The sequence below is a fragment of the Ambystoma mexicanum genome, chromosome 7q (genome assembly GCF_040938575.1).
Source record: "Ambystoma mexicanum isolate Mex_15411 chromosome 7q, UKY_AmexF1_1, whole genome shotgun sequence".
Taxonomy (NCBI): Eukaryota; Metazoa; Chordata; class Amphibia; order Caudata; family Ambystomatidae; genus Ambystoma; species Ambystoma mexicanum.
In genome coordinates, this window is record NC_090941.1 from 1,104,493,569 (window position 1) to 1,104,520,589 (window position 27,021).

The window sequence follows — 27,021 nt, forward strand, 5'->3', positions numbered from 1 at the left end:
GCTATCGGACCGCTATCATTTAAGATAGTTTGTACTGGGTCTGTGGTTTTAAAAAGACTAATAAAGTCAATGGCAACTTTACATTTTCTGGGAGACAGTAGTCAGTCCCAGAAAATGGAGTTGGGAAGTCTAAAAAGACAACCCTGGGTTACTGCACTGAAGGTGCTGTGTAACACACAGTAAAACGATGATGCCTATGGAGTAGGTGAGGCTCCAGTCTATGAACACACAAATGTTAAACACACACAGCAAAACACAGGTAAGAGTGGGAAAAAAGGCTCACTCTCTTACCAGGTGGAAAAAAAAATCCTAGAAATCCAGCAAAGCTGCTGAGGGACTCAGTAGGTAACGGAAATTAGCCATTTTGGAGAATTCTCCCTAACCACACCCAATTACCTAGCCTTTAGAAAGGCAGTTAAAACGTACCTATTTTTAGGCTGAGCCGCGTTGAGTCTGGCTGTTTCTATCACGCAGCACCAAGTTACCCTCGGGAATGTGCGCTTTAGAAATACCACTAACCTAACATGGTTGTGTGAGGGCGCAGTGGAGCAAGTGACTGATCTAAGGGAGTACTTGCTGGTAGAGAGCGCCTATGTCAGAAAGGTGCTTGGGTTGGGGCACTTGAGTCTAAGACACTGGAGACGTTATTGCACTTTCTGCGGTCTGGCCACATCAGTAACAGTAAATATAAAAACACGGATTTGGATTTGGGACACCTGGATAGAGGAAGAACGGCCCAGTATGGGGCACAACATAAAACGCAGTTAAAGTAAGATATAAAACAGCCTCTAGAACTGGGACACATGGATGGAGGGGAAAAGGCGGAGTGTGGGGCTACAGCAGAAAAAGCAGTAACAGTAAATATGAAACACAGCACCTAGGTTTGGGACACCTGGATAGAGGGAGAGATGACTAAAAGGAGTAAAATTCTCAGCAGTGGACAGTTCTCGTATGCAGGCTGTGGATTTCCTAGCCTACTATGGCAAATGCGAGATAGGGAGAGTAACTCGATAAGGGATATGGTGGTGGTTGTGCCACTTGCATGCAATCAGCACTTGCCTTCGTTTGCAGGCTTCACAGGTTTACACGGGCCAACACTATCTGGAGCTCCTTCATCGGGTGCTGCTGTAGTTTGCCTGGGGGTCCTTCGTCGCAAGGGCTGCCCGTGCAAGGGGCTGCCCTGGTTGGTTGCCTTAAAGGGCTTTTTGTCCACCAAAGAGGGAGGAGCGAGGGGGCTAGGCCTTGGCCTAACTAGGAACCAATAACTGGTGGTGGGAGGTAGCGAGGCAAGTGGGACAGAAAGGGAGCTGGGACAAGGAGTGTGGTCAGCGTTTCAGAGTTCTTTTTTTAATTTTTTTTAATACAACTACACTGGGGTTGGAGGGCTCGGAGGAGGCAAAACGCACAACTGCATCGCCAGATAGAAAGTCACTTTTTTTGTTTTACTATCATTGTACAAAGCAGCCTGCGCTGCAGTACAATGGAGTACACATTTTGTTTTGCCCTAGATAAACACTTTTTGGGACTTTTTGTTTTAGCCTTATCGCATTTGGATACTAACTGGCTAGTGTCCAAACATGGCCATGCCACATGGTTTTTTTCGCTTGTCCTTTCTGTTGGGGAGAATTTTCATTTCTGTGCTAAAATCCTCCCAACTTAAAGATCCCCAGCTCTTTTTCTGGACTTAAAACATTTTCATTTTAACTCCTGAGTGAGTGGAACCTTTTTCTCACTCTCTCATGTTTTTCCCTGATTTGTATTTTATGTTTTCACTGTTTTTTGGAGTCTGTCGAACTCCATAGGCATCTGCCTTTTGTATAAAGACACACAGCACCTTCAGTGCAGTGTCACTGAGAAGTCCTTTGGATTTCTCTTAATGTTTAAATACCTTTTCTTGGGTGAACTACTGTTCCGAAGAATAGTAAGGTGAAATTGACCTTACTTATGTTTTCCCTTTGTAGGTCCAGCACCCACCATCTTATGTGGAGTGGCAGGGGTTTACTTAGTAGCCCATTATCCTATTTTCTCATGTAACCTTTTTTTTTGTTACCCTCACCACTTTAAATGGCTGTTGGCAGTGGTTTAATGTTTACTACCAGTGTACATTTCTACCTTAGGCTGAATCCTCCGCTGCAATACAACAGCCATTTTCTGTTTGAGGTCTTTCTTGGCTTGCTTTGTGCGTTGAGACAGGTTTGAGCCCTTTGTGTGTTTTGTCTTTGGCGGCCTTCAGCCCTGAAGCCTGCCCCTGGCTCCACTGTGTCTGGAAGGACAGTCCCAAAACTCCCCTGTTCGTTGTCTCTAGGTGTGCCTGAATGAAACCACTCCAGATCACCCTGTTGTGTGATTGACGGCCTAGGCTGTGCATGAATGGGAAAACTTGCTTAAAAGGCAAGGGTTTTACGACTAGAGGCAGAGACGATCACTGGACGACATCCGAAGCAGAAATCGTGACGAGAAGCCTGCTGCAACCTCCTGGACCTCGAAGTGCTGGTGAAGCCCTGCTGCTGTGCTGACCTCCTTTTTCAAATCGACAGAGAAGCTCCAGAAGGGACGACTTCTTCCCTTGGGTTAGTGGGACCAACTAACCTCGAGACGAACTCAACTTTGGCGCAATCCCTGACTTGCTGTGCCTCTCCGTTGCTGCAGAAGTCCAATGCCAAGCATCGGGTGTCCATAACGGAGTGCAACTTCTGCCGCTGAACGAATCTGGCAAAAGCTCCAGGAACCTCCTAAGGGCTCTTCAGAAGTAGGAGATCCCGATCCAGAGTTCAGAACCGAGGGAGCATGGAAGGTCCAACCAGAGCGAACCGTTCTACATCAGTGCTGTTTGCGAAGTGCTGAAACTGCAAACTGCCGCTGTATCCAAGAGAGCCTGTTGTTGCCAACGACCGCCCTGAGTACCGCCGCAGGAGCCCTCCAGTCGTACACCTTCTCGTCCCCACGACTGAGGCTCAGGAACCATGGTCTGCTTGGCTGTAGCAAGACAGAATTTCAGCTGGCCCACTTTTCTTCTAATCAGAGCTACTGTTCGGGCTTGGGGTACTTACCTTCTTGCCTTACGTCGTGCTGTCTCACTTGAGATTTGCATTTGCTTAACTTTGAGTTGGTTTCAACTCCCTTTACACAGGCTTAACAGCCTGTGTGCCTACAGTGATTTTCTGTACTATCTGACTTTTGTGAAAGACTTGTATCTAAGTGCACCAGAACTATTGACTTTGCTGTCCTGGCTCCCTAAAGGCACCTTTCTGAATCCTGACTTTGGCATTGCTTGTCCTCATAGATTGAAATTTGTTGGGAACTTTTTCTGCTGGGAAAGGCTTACCTAGAATTAATTGGAAAATTCAAAATGTCCTCACATTTTAAGTAAATGTTCTAACCTTCCTATTTTTCCTTAACCCTTCCTTCCTAAAACTGAGTCTATAAAGTATACTGGTGTTATATATTAATGCAATACTATCCTGGTTATTGAAGTCACTTCAGGGTGTATGAGCAAGGTATTTGCATCTCCAAAGTGTATTCACCAGCTTTATTGATTTTGAAAAGTAATTCCAAAATTGCTTGACTGTTAGAAATAATTGCCTTTTCAAAGAATGCTTTATTAAAACTGAAGTTAAATATTTATAACAAAAACCTTGAGTTTTAAGTGTTACTTGTATTGACGGATTTCATTTGTAAAGCACTCCAGCTCACATTTATCCCTCTTGATATAGGCCTGGATGCTCAGTCACGCTACCATCTTGTGTAGTACAGACCTATACCCAAAAGCTGGGTTACCCAATACCAAGCAGATAAGTTTTGTGTAGTCTCACAACAGTGTAACTGCACCAATTCTTACCCAACACTTTTGCCATCTTGTTCTTTAGCCTGTGAGGCAAGGAAAATCCTTAGAAGGAAGCAGAAGCTTTTGGCGGGCTACTGGAGGGCTACTGGAGGGCTGTGTGTGTCTGCTGACCGGATCTGGGCCTGGGACTGTCTGGTCCCAATCCACAACTGGTTTCAGTGTGTCTGAGTTATATTAATCAGTGTTCCCGCCATTTGTCCTGATTGGACCACTTCAAGGCCAAGACTTTGACCGATCTACTAAACGCTGGGCCCACTATGCCAGGCAGCTAGAGGCCATTGAAGTAGAGGGTGCCTTTAGCGACAGCAGCAATGCCACGGTATCCGACCGCGAAGGTGAGAGGATTACTCCGGTTACCCAAGCGCAGGCCCCCGACCCCGGAAGACAGGCCGGCGGCCTTATGGGGACAACACCCGGCGGCGGAAGCGCTATCACTTCATCCTCCACTAAACACACAACCCAGGGCCGAGACTCGACACACGCGTTGAGCGGACGGCAACGCACGACATTTAGGGAGAAGTCCGTGGAATCTCTGTCCTCTGGGCACTCTCGATCGCACATGAAAGGTCCGACTGTCGAAGGACGGTACAGACGTCGCGCGAAAAACTCCCACGGAGGCGGATGGTCCACGGACGAGGCTTCGGTTCAGCCTGCTCCCGAAAATCGACGTCCGAAAAGTCGAGTCGGATACAAGACCCCTTACAGTCGGGGAAACCTGCTACAGTGGGCCAGGTTAAAGAGGGGGAATCCAAGAAAAAGTCCTGTAAGACCCCTCATAAGGGAGAAATCGCAAGAGGTTAAGCCCAAAGAATATGTTGCAAATGGATTGTGTCCTCCTATGTATTCCACATCTTTGGCTGTGCTGCTTGGGCAATTTTTCGGCAGAGGGCGTCCTGTGTCGAAGGCGTCAGGTCAATGTCCCTCGAAAGGCCTCCGTCGAGGGTGACATCACCGGATGTTAGAAATAGGACGTGCAGCGCCTGTAGCCTCAGTTCTGTTTTTTCCCCAAACGTGTTTTCTTCAAGAACTCTGCGCGCCTCGTGTATCTTCTTCAAAGAAAATGTCTTCATAGTCTACCCCTCCGACTCCGCGGTCTGGGTTAAAGACATGCCGGGACTGTAAGTCCAAAATGTCTATTACTGACCCGCACCGCATCTGCTTGTGGTGTCTGGGCAAGAGTCATGACACCGACGACTGCTCGAAGTGCCAGTCGTTGACTGCCAAGGCGTTGCAGGAGTGTAAGGGGAAGTTGCAGGTAGGTCGGGTTCCAAACCTCGTAAAACCATTACATTTATGGGTATTTTCCACCGACTATTCAAGGGGTGACTCCCCGTTGGAAGGAATCCAGGGGCTCTCAGTCCCGGAGTGGTTCCCGCCACTCGTCCTCGTCAAAGCACTCCCGGAAGCGGCAGCGACGTCACCGCTCTCCTTCCCCGTCTTCGTTGGATGATGGCTCCACAAGGAAAGTGGCTTGTCCCACAAAATCCTCTACTCCAGAGCAATGGGAGGCAATCGGGGAGCAACTGCTGGCGATTTTTCTTTTTTTCAATCCCAGGGCACCGTTCCATCTGCTCCTTAGTTGGAAGTAATCAGGGAACGGTCTCGGACCGATGCTCGCGTGCCTTCGGGCCTGGGCAGTCAGCGCGATAAGCATCGGGAACCGTCAGTCAAGTTCGATCAAGTATCCGGTGGATCACCAGAGACATGCCAGATCTAGATCACGGTCTTCGTCCCCAGCAAAACCGCAGAAGTCTGGAAAGGGCTTGAGGTCAGCGTCGACTCCGTGTCTGTAGAGTGAGGCTGTCAGGGTTTTGCCTTCGAGCCAACCCTTAGAGCCATTGGCGCCTTTGTCAATGCTGAGAACGTTGACACCATCGGGGCAGAATGGCTGGAATTTGCCATTGGAAGTCCCTGTGACTGTGGACAATCTGAGAAAGGCTCTGTCTAAGACGGTGAGGCCTGTTCTCGACTCCAAGACCACTCCTGCCCCTAGGAGGGAGTTCTTTCCTTATCGGCAGGACATTTATGAGGAGAGGTCGGAGGTGGAGTTTGAACCGTGTGATGATGTAACATCTGGGGCTCATGACATGGTCGTTTCTCAGGACAGTCAGTTGGAAGATCTGCGTCAGTCTCTACATGATGCCAGTGGCCTTGACACTTCTCCAGAGATGGAGTTTGGTAGGCCAGAGCCTGGGGCTCACGCTGAATCTTATTAGGTGGTTGATGTTGAGGGGTTACGGAGTACTTCGGGTGGTCCGGCCTTCTGGTTGAGTTCAATCAGGATGACCTGAATGATATTTTAGATCATGGTCTGTCCACTGACCCAGTGTTGCCTTTTCATTTGGCATTAAAGAAAAGGGTGGCGGCTACTTGGCAGACCTCGGAGTCTCTTCCGGCGGTCAACAAGTCGTTAACTAAGAAATACCACCTAGCCGGTAGTGACCCCGGCTACCTTTCCACTCACCCCCTCCTGATAGTTTGGTGGTTCAGGCACCCACGGCCACCTCGAGGCAGGTGGCATACCCTAACATCCCTCCTGATAGGGACGACAGGCGCTTCGATGGCTGGGAACAAAAGGTATTTTCAGCTGGGAGTATTGCGCTGATATCTGCCAACTCCGCCTGTGGAAATGTCTCTCTAGCGGCTGAGCATATTCCCGAGGGGGGAAGAAAGGGTTGGGTTCCTTGTTCTTGTGCAGGATGGCAAGGATGTCATGTGGGAATCCCTTCAGTCTGGGTTGGACACGAATGATAGTGTGAGCCGATCCATGGCTGTGATCACCGTAATACGCAGGTTTTCGTGGTTGCGGCAGTCAGAGGTTTGCTCCAGATGTGAAAGCCCATCTTCTCAACATGCCCTTTGATGGTTCTCATTTGTTTGGCAGCAAGGCTGATGAGAGCCTTGAGAGGTTGCTGACCTCAAAAGCAGCTGCTAAATCTTTGGGCCCTGCTGTGCATCAACGGCCGCCTTTTCATACAGCAATGGAGGGGAGGGGTGGGGTTCCTTTCGTTACTATTCCTCGTTTGGTAGAGTGAAAGGAGCCACTAATCAAAGGGGCTACCGTAAAAGTGACTGTGGTGGACGGGGAAGAGGTGCCAAATCTGCTCAGGCAGCTGCCTCTTTGCCTTCGGGCACTGCCACAGCCACTCCAAAACAGCTATGAGGCCAGGTCCCATTGTTCGCCGGTTGGGGACGGACTGTCTCGGCATCTAGAAGAATGGCGAACCGTTACTTTAGATGTGTGTGTTCTGGAAACAATAGCCCACGGCTAATGCCTTCCCTTCCTAAAGCAGCCTCACGACAATTCACCGCTGAGTCTCTTTGAAGTTTCTGGACCCGCTCCTTGTGCAGGAAATCTTGACCCTGTTGGAGAAAGGCTCTATAGAACTAGTGCCTATGGCGGAGAGGAACAAGGGCTGGTATTCTCCATATTTTTTTATTCGATTCCCAAGAAAGACTGAGGACCGAGACCCATCTTGGTTTTGCGTCGCTTGAACAAGTTCCTCAGGAAGGACAAGTTGAAGATGGACACTTTCTCAGGTCCTTCAGGCCCTTCGAATTCAGGATTGGTTGGTGTCTCTCGACCTACAGGATGCTTATTTTCATGTGCCCATCCATAGCACAAGACAGAAAATTCCTGAGGTTTGCGGCTGACAACTTAACGTATCTCAGGAGGGTGGGGGGTGGGGGGGAGTTCACGTCTACCCCTACCTTGACGACTGGCTGATCGCAGTCTCCCGAACAAGCTTTAGATCATCTGTCTCACCTGCCGCTCCCTTCATAAGCTAGGCTTCTCCCTCAATTTCAAGAAGTCACATTTGACCCCTTCCCAGCAGCTCCAGTACATCAGGGGCGGGGGTGGGTTCTCCATCCAGAGGTCAGGACTCTCAACCTTCACACTTAGTTTCTGAAAGGTTGGGATGTAAGGATTAGGACCTCCTGGATGACGTGCTGTAGGTGTTGCTTTCAGCTAGGTGGCCAGCGACCAAATCCCTGTACCGTTGCCGTAAGTTTTGCGACTGATGCAGAGGACACAAAGTTAACCTTTTCCGTGTTCCATCCCAATGGTTCTTACTTGCTTTTTTTAGCCCACAGGGGTCTTCAAGTGGGTACCTCATTAAAGGTTACCTGGCGGCGCTGTCTATTTTCAAGCACTCGTCTGAGGAATGTTCTTATTTTAAGATTCCTTTTCATTTCCCAATTTCTAAAAGGACCCACGAATGCGTTCTCGCCGTCCCCCTTTCAGGTGTCCATTTGGGGTCTGAATTTAGTCTTGAAACTCCCGATCGGTGCTCCGTTTGAGCCTATCCACTCTTTTCCTTTGAGACTGTTGTCTTTCAAGATGGTTTTCTTGATTGCAGTTACATCTGCTCGCAGAGTGAGTGAATTGCAGGCACTTTGATATGAATGGATAGTTTATTTATATAGCGCCTATACACAATGTGTTTCAAAGCGCTTCAAGGCAAGGGATGGAACAAGGGAAAATACAATGACATTCTTATAGGCCATGAACAGTAAGGATGTGAAATTAACTATCATACTCGGCCTGACGATCTTTCCGATAGTGCAAGAGCTAAGACATAGATAAGGAAGGGAGGGGGAGAGTGGGAAGGAAATGGAAACAGACAGGCGACTACCGTACTAGGCCTGATGACATTTCTGGTAGAGCCAGAGAAAAACAAAAGGTGAGGGAGAGGGGTGCCGAAAGGGAGGGGAGGAGCAAAACAAGCGACTATCATACTAGGCCTGATGACATTTCAGATAGTGCTGGAGGGGGTGTGGAGAGGAAAAGAACAGTAAGGGGGGGGGAGAGGAGACAGACGAGGTTGCTCCACCCAAGCCACCCTTTACTGTGTTCCACAAGGATAGTTTTGTACTGAGGGTACGTCCATCCTTTTCGACCGAAGGTAGTTTCTGAATACCTTTTGAGTCAAAAGGTGGTTCTTCTGTCTTTCTACCCTCCTCCTCATCCTGGTAAGGAAGAGGAGCGACTCCATCGGTTGGATCCTAGGAGAGCTCTGAGATTTTATATTTCTAGGATGTCCAGGGTCAGAGTGGACGATCAACTCTTTGTAGGATATGCTGGACACCGATTGGGCCAGGCTGTTACCAAACAGACCTTGTCCAGGTGGATTATCCTCACCATTACGGAATACTATCAATTGGCGGGTAAGGACCCTCCTGATGGCTTGAGAGCTCATTCCACTAGGGGCGTGGCTACTTCCACAGCCCTCCAGCGGGGCGTTACTATTAGGAATATTTGTGATGCCGCTACATGGGCTTCCATCCACATCTTTGTAAAACGTTATTCCCTGGATACAATCCATGGTCAGGATATGGCCTTTGGGAAGGCGGTTCTTTATTCTGCAATCTGATTGGGTACTCTAAATTCTTTTCCCTCCCTCATTTACTGGTACTGCTTTGGTAGTCTGTCAAAGATGTGGAATGCATTGGGAGGACACAATGCATTCGAAGAACAAGTTACTTACCAACTGGTAACGTTCTTTCGACTGGATGTTCCTCCAACGCATTCCACATCTCCCTCCCAGCCTGCCCCTCAGGAGAATTTCCTATGCGATTTCAGCTTCCGTTTTCCACAAGGCTAAGTGCAGTCCAGCAGGCATCACACTGTTGCCACACCATCTGGGGGAAAAACTTAAACTGAGGCTACAGGCGCCATGCATCCTATTTATAACATCCTGTGTCGTCACCCTTGATGGAGGCCTTCGAGGGACACAGACCCGACGCCATTGACGCAGGACGTCCTCTGCCGAAAAAGTTTCCGAAGTCCACAGCTGTGGACATTACATGTCAAAGATGTGGAATGCGTTGGAGGAACATCCAGTTGAAAGAACGTTACCAGTTGGTAAATAACTTGTTCTTCTAGGCTATCCCAAGGCTTAAAAACCTTCTCTGGAATAAACTACTGTTTCCCAGAGAATGTAAAGTTAAATTTTGGCACTTGAAGAGTAAGTATTATGAGTTTACTTGCACTTCTATTGTGAGTGTTACGAGTTGGAAGCGGCTGGGAGAGTGAGGAGTGTCTCACAGTGCGGCTTGACTCGTCTGCTCGTCTGAGTGTGGGAGGGTCCCTTCCTCTAAACGTTTCCCTGCGAGGAGTGCGGAAGTGGCCGACGCGGTGCGACGCGGCGTGAAGCGAAGCAGGTAGCTTACTGAGGCACCCGGCAGAGCGGCAGAACGGGAGCGGCGGAGCCCGCGGAGCTGCAGAGTTGAGGAGTAGCGTCCCGTTGAGGCGGTGTGTGCGGGGTGTGTTGCGGCGGTCAGCTGGCCAAGAGACCAATGGAGAGGCCCCCCTGCAAAGAGGCAGCTACGAGGCGGTAAGCAGTAATGCCTCACTAAGGCTGCCAACAGAACTAATAGAGCGCATTGGTGCAAAGGCGCCTTACCGTTTGCTTTTGCTCCTGATATTCTTGTTTATGACACGCCATAATCTCCTTTATCGCTAGCGGTCCGTTTTGCTCCTGGACCTGATATTTTTTCCTTTGATACGCCACAACCGCCTTTATCACTAGCGGTGGCGCAGTTTCCAGTGGTAATCTGGTTGACTGTGCTTTGTTAGAATAGGCTAAGTTAGTCAATGAGCATACAGCCATCTTATTGGGTGTTTAATGTTCGGGTGTGCCATTGATAACTTATTTAGAGGCTTGTGCTCTCTTTAAAATTACTCTCCCCCGTGAAGCGGACTGCGCAGGAAGCGACAAGGGAGCAGTTTGCTGTTTGTGAGAGCAGCTGGCTGGCTCAGACCACGAGCTGTGCCGTTCATCTGGAATAACCTTTGCTGAGTTATTCATCTACTGGTCTCCGATTAACACTTGGGTACAGCCGTGAGACTGTGGGGTTTTCCCTTTGATCACGGCTGCCCCTGTGAGACCAAGGCTACTATAGAGTATCTTGTTAAACTGCTACCTTAAGGCGAGGGACTCCACAGATCCCAGTACCCCTGGATAAGGTGAAGAAGAGTTAACACCTCTGTTAAAACCACATCTACGGCAACCTCCCGGAGTTTCCAATGGATTGCGCCTGATTAACTGGGCTAACCATATGCCGTTTCAATCCAACTATAATCTATATAGAAAAGAGGAAACAGTCGGAAGCGGCCGCCCAATTCTCTAACTGACTGAGTGAGAGATTGCTATTGCGGTGCGGCTTGACTGTCTGCCTGCCGTTGAGAGAGGTTCTTTCCTCTAGTCCTCTAACACTCGCATCCACCAGCTCCCAGAGGGTTGTGGGGAAGCCAGGCGCTGGGCGCTGAGCCCTGGGCGCCGGATCGCCGTCGGAGCGACCTGCATGCTGCCGGGGGACGGGGGAACCTGGTCAGAGAGGCAAGTACACGCTACGAGTAAGGAGCCGCGGGGGGCCACTACTGGCGATTGGTGGTCGGCCCGCGCGTGTTGCGAACCCGTGCTCCCCCCCGAAGAGGCAGAAGCGCGGGAGGAAGGTGCGGGTGTCCTGGCCGGGACCGCTGAACTTAAGGAAGTTAAAAAACTTAAAAAACAGTACTACTACCCTCCCTCTAATTATTTGTACATTTGAATAACTTAAAATGCCTCCTGGACAAAAGACAGCACAAAACAAATATAATTTACGAAAGACACCGAAAGCCCGAGAAGCAGAGGCATTGCGGAGTGAGGAGAAGGGTAGTACTAAGGAAATTTCCATGAAGAAGCTCAAAAAGTCCACCCTCCCAGGTCAAGGGAAGATTACTGGTTTCTTCCCTACAAATTCTATACCTGAAACTAATTCAACAATCATAGAGGAACCAACATACATTGGAGGGGGTGGGGGGGACTGTATGAGTACCACTAACTTCGACGACATCGATAATAATTCTCTACTTGATCTATGCCTGAACATACAACGTGGGATGACCCCCCTGATACCCAAGAGGCAGGACGATAAAGATCTGACACAGGGAACGCATCCTGCGGCTTCTCCTGTCATTATCTCGGGCTACTCTGAGCAGGGGGGCAGATTATCAGCCTCCCCCAACCTAGTAATGGTATCAATGGAGGACGTCCCGGACAATGAGGATGTGGACCCTTCTATCCCGTTTCCTGGAGCAAATGAAATAGCAGAGATACAATCCTCTGTAACTTCTATCCAGTTTGCCCTAAAAATTCTGCTCCAAATGACCAGACGCATCTTAGCCAATACCACCGCACTGATCACTCCCCGGACTTATGAAAATCCTGTGGAAGATGAGGCAGAAATCAACTTAGCGGAGGCCATTGATATAGCTGAAGAGATAAATGCCATGCCCATTAAAGAAGCATCTGCAAATATGGACCAGAGCGAGATGGTTTTTTACTCTCGCAAACAGCGCAAACTGGCTAAGAAGGCTCAACAAAACAGGAAAAAACTGTCAGAGTGCCCCTCAGTAGAAGAACTTGTGAAAACCGGGGGCCGCTCAAAAAAAGCAAAGAAAAGGGCTGCCCGAGCTAAGAAAATGAATAACAATGGAGGTGGTTGCCTGACTAGCTGGCTGATTACAGACCAAGATCAGAACAAGGAACAGTCGAAGAAGCCGCCAATGCCTGCAAGGGAGGATGAGGATACTGAGGCTAAAGGTACATTGACTTTGGATGACCTAGAAGCACTGGACGAAGAGTGGGAACAACTTGAAGTCGATGCTCAGCTGCCAGAGGAAAGGTTATGTAGGTCCCCGGAGAAACCATCCCATCCTCTGCTGCCTCAGGCTAAAATCATCCATCCTCCTAGCAAACCAACGGAGGAGGGTTTGAGTTCTCCGTTCAGTAGGATATGTCGGATCAAGAACCTTTATAATAACGGCGGGCGCAGATGGCTGTCTCGGTCAGAACTCTTAACCCGATTATACTCCGTTCCGGAATTGCGAGTATTGCAATCTGATGACTTCCAGTTTGTGGAGCCATTGAAGGGGCGGAATTCGTGTGTATCTGCCCTTCATTGCAGGTTTCTTTCAACCGCACAGCTGATCAGGAAGTATCGAGATGAACTTTGGGCAGTTGACGTGGAGATAGATGCTGACTTGGATGAACCTGATCCCTGTGTCGATAACGGCGAAACAAGTGGTTCAGCTGATTTAGATGTATGCCCGATTGTACCTAAGGGAAAGAAAGTAGAAGTGGCAGAAATACAACACGTGTTAAAATGGTTGGCTGAAGCACTTACCGAAGCTCTATCCAATCATTGAACCTGGTCATTACTTTCGTGGAATTGCAGAGGCTTTGCGCATCTGCTGTCCTCTGAGGGGTCAGCAAACTTTGTCGCCAAACATGAGCTAATATGTTTACAAGAGACCTGGGCGATGGACCCTTTATTACTGGATGGTTTTGTGACTTATCAGTCTTTTGCGAAAAGGGGAGAGAAGGGTAGACCATTCGGCGGGTTGCTTACTGGGGTGGCAAGCCGTTTGATCTCGAAACAGATACCCTGTAGCCTAGACAATAATCTGTTGGCAGTGGAAGTTAAATTCGGGCCTAAGGGTAAAGGAGAAAAGGTACTGCTGATAAATATATTTCTGATGTTTGTTAATCTGCTTAGAATCACATGCTGTGCATAGGTCCGACATCCAGTGGTCACTGCGGAGTATTGCATTTTGTTTTTCGTAGTCGAAAAGGGGACGTCGACAAGGCGTGTCTGAAACACTATCCCTATAGTGACGTGCGTTGTACCCACAATCCCTCACGCGTCGAGGTCCCTCAGATTGTTTTTTTCCGCCCAGCTTCTGGTCGCCTTCACGCGGAGCTCCTCGAGAGACATTGCAACTCCTCGACCTTTGGTCGTTTTTTTCTCTAATATTAATAATCCCTCCCTCGACGCAGTTGTAAGCTGTTCTCCGCCGAAAAGAATCTTCGACGGAGGGTCGAGCGGAAGAAATCCTTCGGCGCTGCCGAACACGTGGCCTGGCCTCGCAGGCCATATACAGTAGGGAGAGTGGGGTCGTGGGACATCTCTGGGTCTTTTCTGAGAATGCCTTTCCCTTTCCCCTTCCTTTCCCTTGGGGTGTTTATCGCGATTTATTGCCTCGGCTATGGAGAGGACACCGTTTAGGTTTTGCCCACTTTGTAAAGGCAAATTCACTTGGAAGGACAAGCACTCACGGTGTAACCGCTGCTTGCCCCTCGATCACAGGGAGGAAGGGTGCGCGGCTTGTCGGCTTCTTAAGCCTAAAACTCTAAAAGACCGAAGGGTTAAAAGGTGGGCGGCCTACGCGATGTCGAAGGCCGAAGGTTCACCCGCCGCTGCTACCACCGACAGTGACGAGGAACGCGATAACACGACCTCTGCTACGGAAGTCGAAACCCCCTCTAAGGAGCGCTTACGCGCTTCGTCGTCTGTCCCCGGCCCCGACGGGCTCGGCTCACGCCCTGCTTATGGGGATGAACACCCCGGCGACACAGACGCACACAAAGATCCACATAAACACACAACCCACGGCTCTTCTTCGACGAAGTCGAAAAGACCTTCGGCGCCCAAGGAGACGCAGGTTCCACCGGCGGCCTCCTCGGACCGTTCGGGTTCGAAGCCCCTCTCGCAACCGCAGCCGCGACCTGCGACTGGGCTTTCGGCAAACAAGGGCGCTGCCACCAAACCATCGGCCGGTGCGCATCAACAGAAAGCGCAGACCGCCGTAGAGCGTTCGATACCCATAGCGTCGAAAACTCAAGCTTCCGCCGACAAACGAGTCGCCGACAAGCGAGTCGCCGATAGCTTAGCAAGGATCGCTGTAGCCGACGCCCAAAAGCGTACGCCGAAGATTACGTCGAGCGTTACGCATAAGTTAAAGGATACGCCGAAAAAGCCCGAAGGGAAGCAGGGACTACCCCCTTCAGTCAGGGAGTCTCCCGACACACCTGAAGGTTTTTCGGAGGGCGACGGGACACTTTCCTCGACGCTTTGGGAGAGGTCGAGCCATTTCGAGTTAGATAACCCTATGTTTCCCCCGCCAGACCGCTCTGGGGTACCCCATGAAACAATGGAAAGACTCCACCTCTGTATGGAGAGGATGGAAAGGTTCATGAGCACCCAGGCCTCTCAAACTCACAAGAGGACCAGAGAAGGGCCTCAGGAGGACCCCAGGGCCAAAAATCCGAGGCTAGTCGATCCCCAGCAGGACACAGCCTCAGACTTCCAAGATGTATATGACCTCACTGGGGAGGAACAATACTTCGGGGAGGAAGATGATTTCATGGACAATGAAGAACAGAACCAGGAGGAATGTCTGGAAGACAGAACAGACATTATAGAAGAAGAAGAAGGCTTCGGGGTTAACCCAGAAGAGGGACCTTCACACCCCTGGCAATCACCATCAGTGTATTCCGACACTGATGTCCTAAACCTAACTCCTCCGGACAATTCTCCAGTTAGGAACACGTCTCCAATTGACGATCAGCCCACGTTCAATGCACTGTTGCGCAGAGCAGCAGCGCATTTCGAACTCGACACCGGGGAACTCTCTCCAGAATTGGACTTTGTAGAAAGAGTGATTAAAGAAAAACCCCCGGTCAGCCAGACCATTCCACTCCTCGCTTCAGTGAAGAGAAGGATCATACCTTCGCTGTCCACTCCCGCAATGATCAGAGGGGTCAATCCACGGATTGAAAAACTTTTCACTCCTTCACCCTCAGACCCCCTCTACATTAGGGGACATTCCATTCCGGATTCCCTAGTGGTATCTAATACTAGAAAGAGGGCAGGGGTACCACTTTCCACCAGTGAGGCACCCCCTGACAAGGAGGGCAAGAGGCTATATGCCCTTGCAAAAAGAGTTACTTCCTCGGCTGCCTTCTCAGCAAGAATTGCCAACAACAATTCCTTGCTTGCAAGCTACGCAGACGCGCAGTGGGCCAAACTGCGAAAAGACGCAGAGGAAGCACCGGAGCCTTTACGTACGCGCCTACTGTCAACTATTGGCGAAGGAACCCAAGTGAACCAGAGCATTGTTAAAAACTCTCTGGACGCGGCAGAAACAGCAGGACGTTCCTTGGTACAAGGAATACTCCTAAAGCGCCATGTATGGCTGCGCAACTCAGGCTTTAAACCAGAGACACAGGCGTCTTTGATAAATAAACCTGTCGAGGACGCTAACCTCTTCGGAAAAGCGGTAGATGAAGCCCTAGAGATGGCTAAAAAAGAGTTCGACACTATCAAGACTCTTGACCAAATCTCTAAGCCCACTACCAGGCGCGGCTATGGCAACAAACGCTTTTTTCGTGGCCAACGCCAACACCAACAACAAAATCAACATCAGCAATACCCTGCCACCAATTACCAAACCAATAGTGGGCAGTACAGCCAAAGAGGCCAACGCCGGGGCAAAGGGAGGGGTCGGGGATCCACCCCCAGAGGCTCCCAAGCCCCCAACAACTCCAAGTGACGCGAAGATTCGCGTCCCCTCCCATGCAACACCGGTCGGGGGCCGGATAACATCCTTTCTTCCTGCATGGGAGGAGATAACTTCAGACCGTTGGGTACTTTCCACCGTAGCCCACGGATACTGTATCGAATTCAACAGTTCCCCATCCTACAAACCCCCGAGGGGACGTCGCATGACACCGGAACATCTTGCCATCCTTCTCCAAGAAGTACTACAACTGCTGGAAAAAGGAGCCATAGAGGTCGTGCCTCTATCTCAGGTAACAGAAGGTATTTATTCAGTGTACTTCCTTGTACCCAAAAAGGATCTAACCATGCGCCCTGTATTAGATCTGCGCCCAGCGAACAAGTTTATCAAACCCCAAAAGTTTCGTATGGTAACCTTACAGGAAGTAATCCCACTGCTTTCTCAGGGAGATTACATGACAACATTGGACATGAAAGATGCATACTTTCATATTTCAATGTTGCCAGCGCACAGAAAATACCTCAGGTTCATGATAGAGGGCAAACACTACCAGTTCAAAGTGCTACCCTTCGGCATAGCATCAGCACCAAGGGTATTCACGAAGGTGCTGGCAGTGGCAGCGGCCCACCTGCGCAGGTTGTCCATCCCAGTTTACCCTTACCTCGACGACTGGCTCATAACAGGGGATTCCTACGAAACATGCTTCTCCAATACCCAAAAGACAGTAGACCTTTTGTTTCAGTTGGGCTTCTCCATCAACGAAAAGAAGTCCAGTTTAGACCCCAGTCAAATCAAGCAATTCCTAGGGGCTCTAATTCAAACAAAGGACGGCCTCGTCTTCCCCTCCAGAGAGAGGGTCCAAAACATGCTGTTTCAAATCCCTCAATATGTAACCGGTCGAGAGGTGACGGTACGCAAAGCAATGCGCTTGCTAGGAATGATGGCGTCGTGTATTTATTTGGTACCTCACGCGCGCCTGCGCCCAATGCAAGAGTGGCTCAACAGCCAGTGGTGTCAGGCCAGCGGACTATGGGAGGATCTAGTTGTGGTCTTGCAGGCCTTAGTTCTCTCGCTACGGTGGTGGACAAAGGAAAACATGGAAAAAGGGAAACCCTTTGCCACACCCGCGGCGGAAGCCACTCTAACCACAGACGCATCCCTCACAGGATGGGGGGCGCACCTATCCCATCAGACTGCTCACGGAGTGTGGACTCCGAACGTAGCATCCAAACACATAAATCTACTGGAGCTACTAGCTGTGTTCAAGGCGCTAAGAGCCTTCCAGGAACACCTACAAGGCAAAACAGTAATGGTCCTTACAGACAGCACCACAGCCATGTACTACATCAACAAGCAAGGGGGCACCCACTCTCCAGGCCTGTCCAAGCTGGCCCAGAATATATGGAAGTGGGCTCTCAAACAGGACATGTTCCTACTATCACTACATGTACCCGGGGAACTCAATCTGCTAGCAGACAGTCTCAGCAGAGATTTCCCCCTGCCCAAAGAGTACGAATGGCGCCTGCACGAAGACATCGTCTTCGACGTCTTCACACAATGGGGATTCCCAGAAATAGACCTGTTCGCAACCCTGGAAAACTCACAATGCCTAAGTTACGCCTCCAGGTACCCCCAGAACCAATCCAAGGGGAACGGTCTGTCGATGCAATGGTCAGGGAAATTTGTTTACGCTTTTCCCCCCCGACTCCCCTTCTCAACAAAGTGGTGCACAAGATGCACCAGGAACAAGTGACCATGATACTAGTGGCCCCAATGTGGGCACGACAACCATGGTTCGCTCACTTGATGGAAATGTCTCTATCCCCCCCAGTAAAACTCCCCTGCCCGTACAACATTCTGTCTCAGGACAAAGGCAGGACTCTGCATCCATGCCCCCAGAACATGAACTTAGCAGCTTGGCTCCTGAGATCATAGAGTTCGGACATCTACAACTCCCGCAAAGATGCATGGACATCCTCAGGGAAGCCCGGAAACTGAACACTCGCCACTGCTATTCTAGCAAGTGGAAAAGATTTGTCATCTGGTGCAGGAGTAAAAGCATCAACCCTATTGACTGCTCTCCCACACATGTGGTCCTATACCTGACCCACCTATTGGATTCAGGTCTAGTGTTTAACTCCATTAAAGTCCACCTAGCTGCACTTTCTGCATACACCACTTCCCAACTCAAAGTGTCGTGGTGGAGGATCCCTGTTATAAAGGCCTTCATGGAGGGAGTAAAGAGAATACACCCCCCGATAGCTGACCCAGCTCCCGGATGGGACCTTAATGTGGTACTTACCAGACTCATGGGCTCTCCATTCGAACCCATGCACAAAGCATCTCTTAAACACCTCACGCTTAAGACTGCTTTTTTAATAGCTATCACCTCCATCAGGAGAGTAAGTGAACTTCAGGCTCTTTCTATTCTAGACCCCTTCGTTACAGTTCACAAAGATAAAGTGGTTCTACGCACTCACCCTAGGTTTGCTCCGAAATTTATTTCTAAATTCCACGTAAACCAATCTATAGAACTACCAACGTTCTTTCAAAATCCTTCCAATTTGGGAGAAAGGACTCTGCACACACTAGATGTACGCAGAGCGGTCATGTTCTACATGGAAAGAACCAGACCACTGAGGAAGACTAATCAGTTCTTCGTCTCGGTGGCAGCAGGAAGAGAAGGAGATGCAGTTTCAAAATCCACTATTTCTAGATGGATTGTTCAATGCATCACTCTCTGCTATACTCTTGCTAAGAGAGAACTGCCCTTTAGGCCAAGAGCACACTCTACTCGAGGCACGGGGGCATCCATAGCATTCATTGAAAATGTTCCCCTTGAGTCCATCTGCAAAGCGGCTACCTGGAGTTCTGTGCACACCTTTACAAAACACTACTGTCTAGATACACACTCTAGATCTGACTCCCAGGTGGGACAGGCAGTATTACGACACCTTTTCTCTACTGTTCCTTCTCATAACCCACCGCCAACTCCGGGTACTGCTCGCTAGTCTATGCACAGCATGTGATTCTAAGCAGATTAACAAACATCAGAAGAGAATGCATTACTTACCGTAAAAGCATTTCTGATGATTGTATCTGCTTAGATTCACATGCGCCCGCCCTTCCTCCCCGCTCGGATGGAAGGAACATAGACTTCCTTTATATATCTCTCTCTTTTCTGTACTCACTCACGTCTAGAAGGCTCCCTCAGGGCAGAAAAAATACAAACAGAGGGACCTCGACGCGTGAGGGATTGTGGGTACAACGCACGTCACTATAGGGATAGTGTTTCAGACACGCCTTGTCGACGTCCCCTTTTCGACTACGAAAAACAAAATGCAATACTCCGCAGTGACCACTGGATGTCGGACCTATGCACAGCATGTGAATCTAAGCAGATACAATCATCAGAAATGCTTTTACGGTAAGTAATGCATTCTCATAATCCTCCTTATGCTCGTATAAGTGAACCACTTCAAGCAGCCCTTCAAGAATTGTTGGCATCCTGGTCAGCAACTCGGGGAAACGGTGCGGTTATGGTAGTTGGCGATTTCAATTGCCGAATACCGGGGGAGGGAGGGCTACACCCACAAAACTCTAGGCTAAGAAACATGCGGTTACTTACGCATAGCAAAAAAGATACTGAAGGCCCGCAATGGCGTCTCTTGTTTGATGACTGGGATCTTGAGATGGTGAATGGTTACACTGTTAGTGACCATCCAGGAAAACCAACGTGGGCTAACGGTTCTTCTTCCAGTACAATTGACTATATATTTATGTGCCCTAAAATGTTGCTATGTGTTGTTGACCTAATGGTATCTTTAAATGAATGGAGTGACCACGCTGCACTTCAGTGTGTATTAAACATTGTCCACACTAAATCAGAAAAGAGTAATCTGGGTACAATTCAGGTAAACAAAGCGGGCTCTAGTATCAGGTGGACTGCCCAGAACATACACTTGGCTTCAAAAGCATTAAACATTGAGAACTGGCCCCTATTACCCAACTTCAACGATATGTCTATAGAAGCCATAGAAACTTGGATTAGTCGTTTTTCTAATACTCATGCCTCAACCCCTAATCGGAGTATGATTAAACCAGAGGGTGGTATACCCCCGTTTAACAAAAAGATCAGAGACACTAAGAGGGAATTTAGAAGGGAGCTGCGCACGATCAAACAAAGGAGCGAACCTTTAGAAAATCTCAGGGTGGCTCTTAGGAAATGCAAGAATAAATATAGAACCAATATCAAAAAGCTACGGCTTACCGAAAGAACTCTGGCATATCAGAAATTGATTCACACCATTTGCTCGAAAAACACTCGTAGCATCTGGGCACTGCTGCGTGAAGCTAGAGAAACTACCAAGGGGCAACTTGCAAACCCTATTGGTGCAAAGGAATGGGAGGATTTCCTGTTGAATCGTAACGCCATCGTACAGCCAGAGGAGAGTTTTCCATCGCTTCCTCCAAGATCTAGTATATCATTTGATATGCCATACACAGCGATACTCTGTAAGATAAAAACTCTAAAATCCTCTAGACCTCCCGGCCCTAATGGCCTAGCCAACATAGTTATCAAAGCCCAACCTGAGTTTTGGGCAGGATTGTTGACAATTATGTTTGAGAAAATTCTGAACCAAGGGGTGATACCTAAATCGTGGCAAACAGCCGTGTTGATCCCGGTATTTAAAAAGGGAAACCGGCTAGACCCGAATAATTACAGACTCCTCTCTATGCTGGACACGACAGGCAAATTGTTTGCCGCTCTGTTGCTCAAGGACCTTCAGACATGGGTAGATGAGGCCCATATATTATCCAAATTCCAATGTGGTTTCAGAAAAGGCTACTCTACCGGGTACAATTTGATGGTAATGAATCTACTAAGAGCAAGAGCCCGTAAAAGAGATGAACCACCGTTGTATGCACTATACATCGACTTTAAAGCAGCTTTTGATCTGGTACCTAGAGAACGCCTATGGTCTAAACTGGCTGCTCTAGGCTGCCCTGCTGGCGTACTATATTTTCTCAGATTGTTACATCAGAATACCTCAGTCAGGTTAAAATTGGACCAGGAGGGACATCTGACCGGCAAGGTATATCAAAATAGGGGGGTCAAACAGGGCTGTGTGACTGCCCCCCTAGTGTACAATCTGTATGTGCATGATATCCCGCTTGCTCTAACTTCTACTCATAATTGCCCCCCCAAAATCGGGGACTCTGCCTGTACCGTCATGGCATATGCTGATGATTTGGTCATCTTTGACCACACTATTAGTGGCTTACGTAGATCAGCCATTGCATTATGGGAGTATGCCGAATCTAATGGTCTCATTATTAACCTAGACAAAACTAAGGTACTGAGATTTACTAGCAAAAAAGTGTCCCGCGTGAACCTCAGGGTGAATAACAACTTGATTTCATACGCCCCACTCTACCGTTATTTAGGTATTGATTTTGAGCCCAATGGGGACTATGTGGCTCTTAAGCTCTCACGTACAATGCGAGCAGCACAAGTAACATCTTTAATAGCCAACTTTACCAATCAGCAAGGAGGATTTTCACTCTGGGGAATGCGCCAATTATACATGCAGGTATTTATCCCTATGATGACTTATGGTCTAGATTCACTTCTTGACTTAGATCTTAGCTGGCTTCAAATCATCGAGGGGAAATTCTGGCGTCGCATACTTGGCCTGGGCCCGGGAGTCCCGATGGCAATTATTCGATTAGAACTAGGGCTACCCTCTATGAAGGCCATCGTCATGAAAAGGAGATTGGGGCACTTTTTGAAAATGCGCAGTACAACAGCTAACCCTCTGCTGCTTACCATCTTCCAAGAATTGTGCAAGAAACAAAAACCTCAGTCTCCATCTGCGACGATGATAAAACTTCTTGCTACCATTGGATGGACCTGGCGAGCTGGCCCATATACCAAGCAAGTTCAAAATGCACTTGATAAGAGGGTAGAAATGTGGGATTGGCTAGAGAATTTCGCTCACCTTAGCGCGTTGAAAAGCTACGCATTTGTTCAGTATAGGCTGTATTCATTCTTGCAACCCCAAGGGTATCTCAATCTATGTCCCTCAAAAAAACTGCGACGATTTATCCTTTTGTTAAGGATGGACCAACTGCCTATTCTCTTGGTTACGGGCAGAAGACAGCAGTTACCACTGGAACAACGCACCTGTCGGCTGCGTGAAGGAAACAAAGTATTAGAGTCAGCAAGGCATGTTTTGACAGAATGTGGCACTATGATTGACGTAATCCATTGTCATCTGGGAAAGTTTTCCCATAATCCAGCATCAATTGGAACGTCATTATTCTGGCATCACTGCATGAACTCTGAGAGCATGCGAGAAATGATAGCTCTCTTCAATATCTGGATTAAGATAGAAGAAACATTGAATATTCAGATCTGAAATCAGTACTCGTAACCTATAACTGTCACTGCCCCGGCCCTTTGTTCCTCTTCTTCTCAGCACCTTCTCTATTTGTTATTTTATATGCTATCTGAGCTTTGAGATTGATTTTATATGTGTAAATAGTTTATCATTATATTGTTATATTATTGTTATATTGTTACTATTCTGTTCTCGGAAGTTTAATCTATATATGATGTTTACTCATTAATATGTGTAAAGTTTATTAAATAGACTGTATCACATTAAATAAATAAATAAATAAAAAAAAGTTAAATTTACTTTACTAGTCTTTTTTTAAATTCCTAGACTCAGCACACACGACCTTACAATAGAGGGCTGGAGGGGTTACCTAGTATCCCTTATGTCAAAGAAACTCATGTAGCAGTCAAATGCTACCCTTTCCTATTGAAATGGCAGGTGGCATTGGTTTACAACGAACTAACATGATTTTTCCCGACGGCGAACACTGGTAGCTAAAAATCGCGGGGGATATGCTTTCAAGATGGCACCTAAGCCCCTTTGTATAAACGGGTCCCGGTCTTCTTTTGTTCGCCATTTCTTTTTGGAAAGGTCCTTCTAGAGTTTGTATCGCTGTGCCAAACTAGGTTTGGGCCCTTTGTTCTATGCCTTTGGCGAGCTTCAGGACTGAAGACTGCCTCTGGCGACCGAGTCTGTGGGGTGGGCAGGAAGTGAGGGAGGTGCCCGAAACTCCCTGTGCTTAGGAGACCCGGATGCACAAGGACAGCAACAGAGAAGCCATTCAAAGACGATGACCTCACCTGGAGTTGGTAGGACCAATCAACTCGTAAACCACCTGAATACCATTCTCGGAGCTGGTTAGGATTAACCAGAGGGGAAGGACACCAGCTTGTGTGCTTGAACAGCAACCGGAATCGAAGATTTGCCAATTTGCCTACTTTGTGACTTGTCCCTGTGCAGTTCAGGAGTCCCCCGATGTCCTCCCTCCTGGCCCCACGACTGAGGCTCAGGAACAGCAAGATCTGCAGGAACTTCCAGGAACAGAAGTCTTCAGCTGCATCTTTTTCTGCAATATAAGTGTTCTGACTTGAGTCGTGTAGACCGATGAGACCTCCGTCCCCAAGTGACGCACAGGGGAACTAATAGAAACACGCTGTGCGACCTTTGAGGCCACAGGTGAGAGATGTCTTCCCAGATCCACGGAATCTCTGGAACACCGATGCTGCTATCAAAAGGGAACGAGGTTAAGTACCTGGCAATTACAATACAATCAAGCAAACGATAGGATCTAAAGAGTCTTACCTATCTGGTGTTGGGGAAACCCAGGTAACCTAGTAGAGAGGTTCGAGACTCAGATGATGCGGCGGTCCCAGGAATAGTAGAACCGCAGGTGAGCGTGGATGGAGGGTTAACCACCTGTAGGAGAGAGGGCTTGACTTGAATCCCAAGAAGGGAAATGGCGTAGAAGCTTAGCAAGGTATCAAGGGATGATCCAAAGACAAGTCGAGGTGAAGTCCAGAAATCCGGCAACAGGTAAACAGTTCCAAGCAAAGGTACAAAGGGGTGTCCGAAGGAGTCCGAGGTAGAGTTCCGTGATCACAGTAACAAGGAGCAATTCGTAACGCCAAACAGGGTCTGAAGACAGCTGAGAAGCAATGAGCATTCTGTCTCTCAGACCTTTATACTGTGTGTCTCTGGGTCATGTGACGTCCACCAAGGTCACGTGAGGAACGCCATACTGGATCACGTGACCGACGTGAAGACGTAACGCCGCCCCTTCTGCTATACGTTCTCCAAGGCAATTGCCAATGCAGAAAGGGTTGCAATCGAGCCCGTACACCAAAGCTGGTACGGTGTTTTCGGTCCTTTGGGTTCACCGAATCACCTGAGCCTCGAACCGTGGGAGGAGATGTTGGGGGAATGTGCGCAGTTTTCTGATGTTGAGTGGACTGGTGTGCAGAGGATCGCCTAACATTAAGGTACTGTGAAAACCCGGCCGTAAGAATACAGCGAAGGTTTCTATAACTTTGGCAACTTGCAGGCCTAGTCAGCTTGTGACCCGACATATGAAACTTTGTTCTGTGAACTACATTAATAAGTGTTTTTACCACACAACTTTTAGTATAAGTGTTTATCTGAATAATTGTCATTGTAGACCTTTGTGTAACACCCTTACAAGCTCACATTCCCTCTTGAGATGAGCCTGGCTCCTCAGATCGCTACAAAAAACTGTGTGGTACAGACTTATATCAAAGGTTGGTTTTGCTTAGACCTGTAGTCCTAGTTGTGTGTATTGGTCCCAAAGGGTATACTGCATGCAAACTCTGCCTAACACACCACCTCTGAAGAACTTAGCCTAGACCGCCTGTCACTGCTACGTGAACTGGTTTAGCTACAGCTCCCAAGAGTTGTCCCTGTAATCTGTCCTAACATACAGAATGTTAAGTTGTTGCTTGCTATTTATTAGCTAGGGGCTTAATATGTCTTAGTCATTCAGAACCTCTTGATGGAAAACATCTCTGTTGCAACCTACATATCTACAGTTCTATACACTGTTGTCCTAGTCTGTTATCTGAAGTGAGTCCTCTTCCCTGCACATTATTTTCCAATTGTGCTCACCCCAGTTTTCCATGTACGGGTTCTTACCCTATTGCGTTTCTCCCCAGCTTGCCCTGTATGTTCTGTCCTTCCTTGAGCCACGAGACCTTCTGCGAGCAGCTCAGACCTGCCGCTACTGGAGGATCCTAGCTGAGGATAATTTGTTGTGGCGGGAAAAGTGCAGAGACGAAGGTAAGCAGTGATATGAGAAACGCTCTGTGAGAAAAAGTAAAAATGTGTTATTAAAAGGTACTATGAACATCTCTGTGACTCCTAAGAAAGCACCATGAGTAAATACTTGGAAGGTGCCCAGGTTAAGAAAGTACATGGTAGAAGCAGTTTTGCAGGTATCTGGTGTGGCATCGAAACTTAAACGTTTGAAAGATTAAATGCACGAGTTTGAACAAAAGTGAGAAATTAAACAGTAAAACTAGTTTTGGGGGTGGGGGGAGTGTAAGGTGGTTGTAGTGAGTGGCACAGGCGGGTATTAACTTTATATCGGTTGGTAAATTCCAAAATATAAGAATGGGAAAAAGTTTAAAAGTACAAGCTATTGTGTGAAAAAGAAAGCAACCAGTAAAACAAATCAGTCAGAAGTGGTCGGGTAGAAACATACTAGGGCGATGGAGGTGTACTGTTTTCATATTAAAAGGAAGGACTGAATGACATAGTTTTGAGCTGAGGACGAGGGAAGAGTCAGGTTTACTGGAGAATCTCCCTGTACTCGCCATTCAAACATTAGAAGAGGATAGGAGGACAAAACTGGGATGTCTGTGCACAGCAGAATGGAAAGACTCTAAACAATAGTAATATGGTGTAAATGGTCTTGTATATCACACTTCTACCACTGTTCGTGTCCTAGCTGAACATGCTTTTGTAAGACAGAAAGGTGGGGTGTCGTTAGGACAGGCAGAAGCAAACCTGTGGTGTTGATGGAAGTACCTGGTGTCTGAGTATCAGTCTGTTTTCTTTGGATTTGGCGGAGAAACGTGGGATTATGTTATCCATAGGAAAGAACCCAAAATCTGATGTAATAGTGCTTTGGCTAGCCACTGATTTGGGAGTGTGATGTTACTCAAGAGCAGAGCTTAGACATGGTGTATTTCCATTGCGTAATTTGCAAGTAATAGTACTACAATATGCTTGAAATGTATGCAATTGAGATGTATTGTTATTGACGTCTGCTATTTTTCAAAATAAGGTGTAAAAGACATGGTTCGGTTAGTGCTAATGGCTAGTCATGTGGGGGGCATTCTGTGGAGGGGAGGCAAAGTTTTGTTTGTGTGCGTTGTGTATGTTAGGAGATGTTAGAGATGGTGCTTCATTGGGGGGAAGGGTTTGAGTTGGCCTTACAAGGCAAAACAACCTGCAACCCTGCACTCCTACCACTGGCGTCTTGTAAATGGGTCCCATTTCACTAATAATTTAAATGCACAATCATTTTACAACTTATGGTGTAGCAATGCAAAGTGTAGAAAAGGGTGCAATTTCGGAATGTTGTTCATCTAGTTGTTACAATTTTGTTTGGGGACTGACCGCTAGGCTGGAATGAATGGGAGAAACCTGCATAAAAGGCAAGTGTGTTAGGGAGAATTCTCAGAAATGTGCTAATTCCCTTCACCTTAGAGACCCCCAGCAACTTTGCTGGATTTTGAGGACTTGATTTTTTTACCTGGAAAGACTGTGACCCTTTTTTCCCCCCACTTTGTTGTGTGTTTTGATGTGTGTTTTACATTGGGGTTCTCTGATTATGGAGTTTTAGAGAACTCCATAGGCATCATCTTTTCATGTGTGTTACACAGCAACCTCAGTGCAGTGACAAAAGGTCC

At 48.0% G+C, this 27,021-nt stretch overlaps 1 protein-coding gene across 2 annotated transcripts in view; it reads left to right on the forward strand.

Moving 5' to 3' along the window:
* The window catches only part of LOC138528653 (F-box/WD repeat-containing protein 7-like), an 865,213-nt gene that overhangs the window by 571,073 nt on the left and 267,119 nt on the right, over positions 1-27,021 (forward strand). For both annotated transcript variants that reach the window (XM_069640473.1, XM_069640474.1), the window contains one exon: positions 25,261-25,384. In XM_069640473.1, the coding sequence (XP_069496574.1) occupies positions 25,261-25,384 (124 nt within the window). The remainder of the gene's footprint in view (positions 1-25,260; positions 25,385-27,021) is intronic.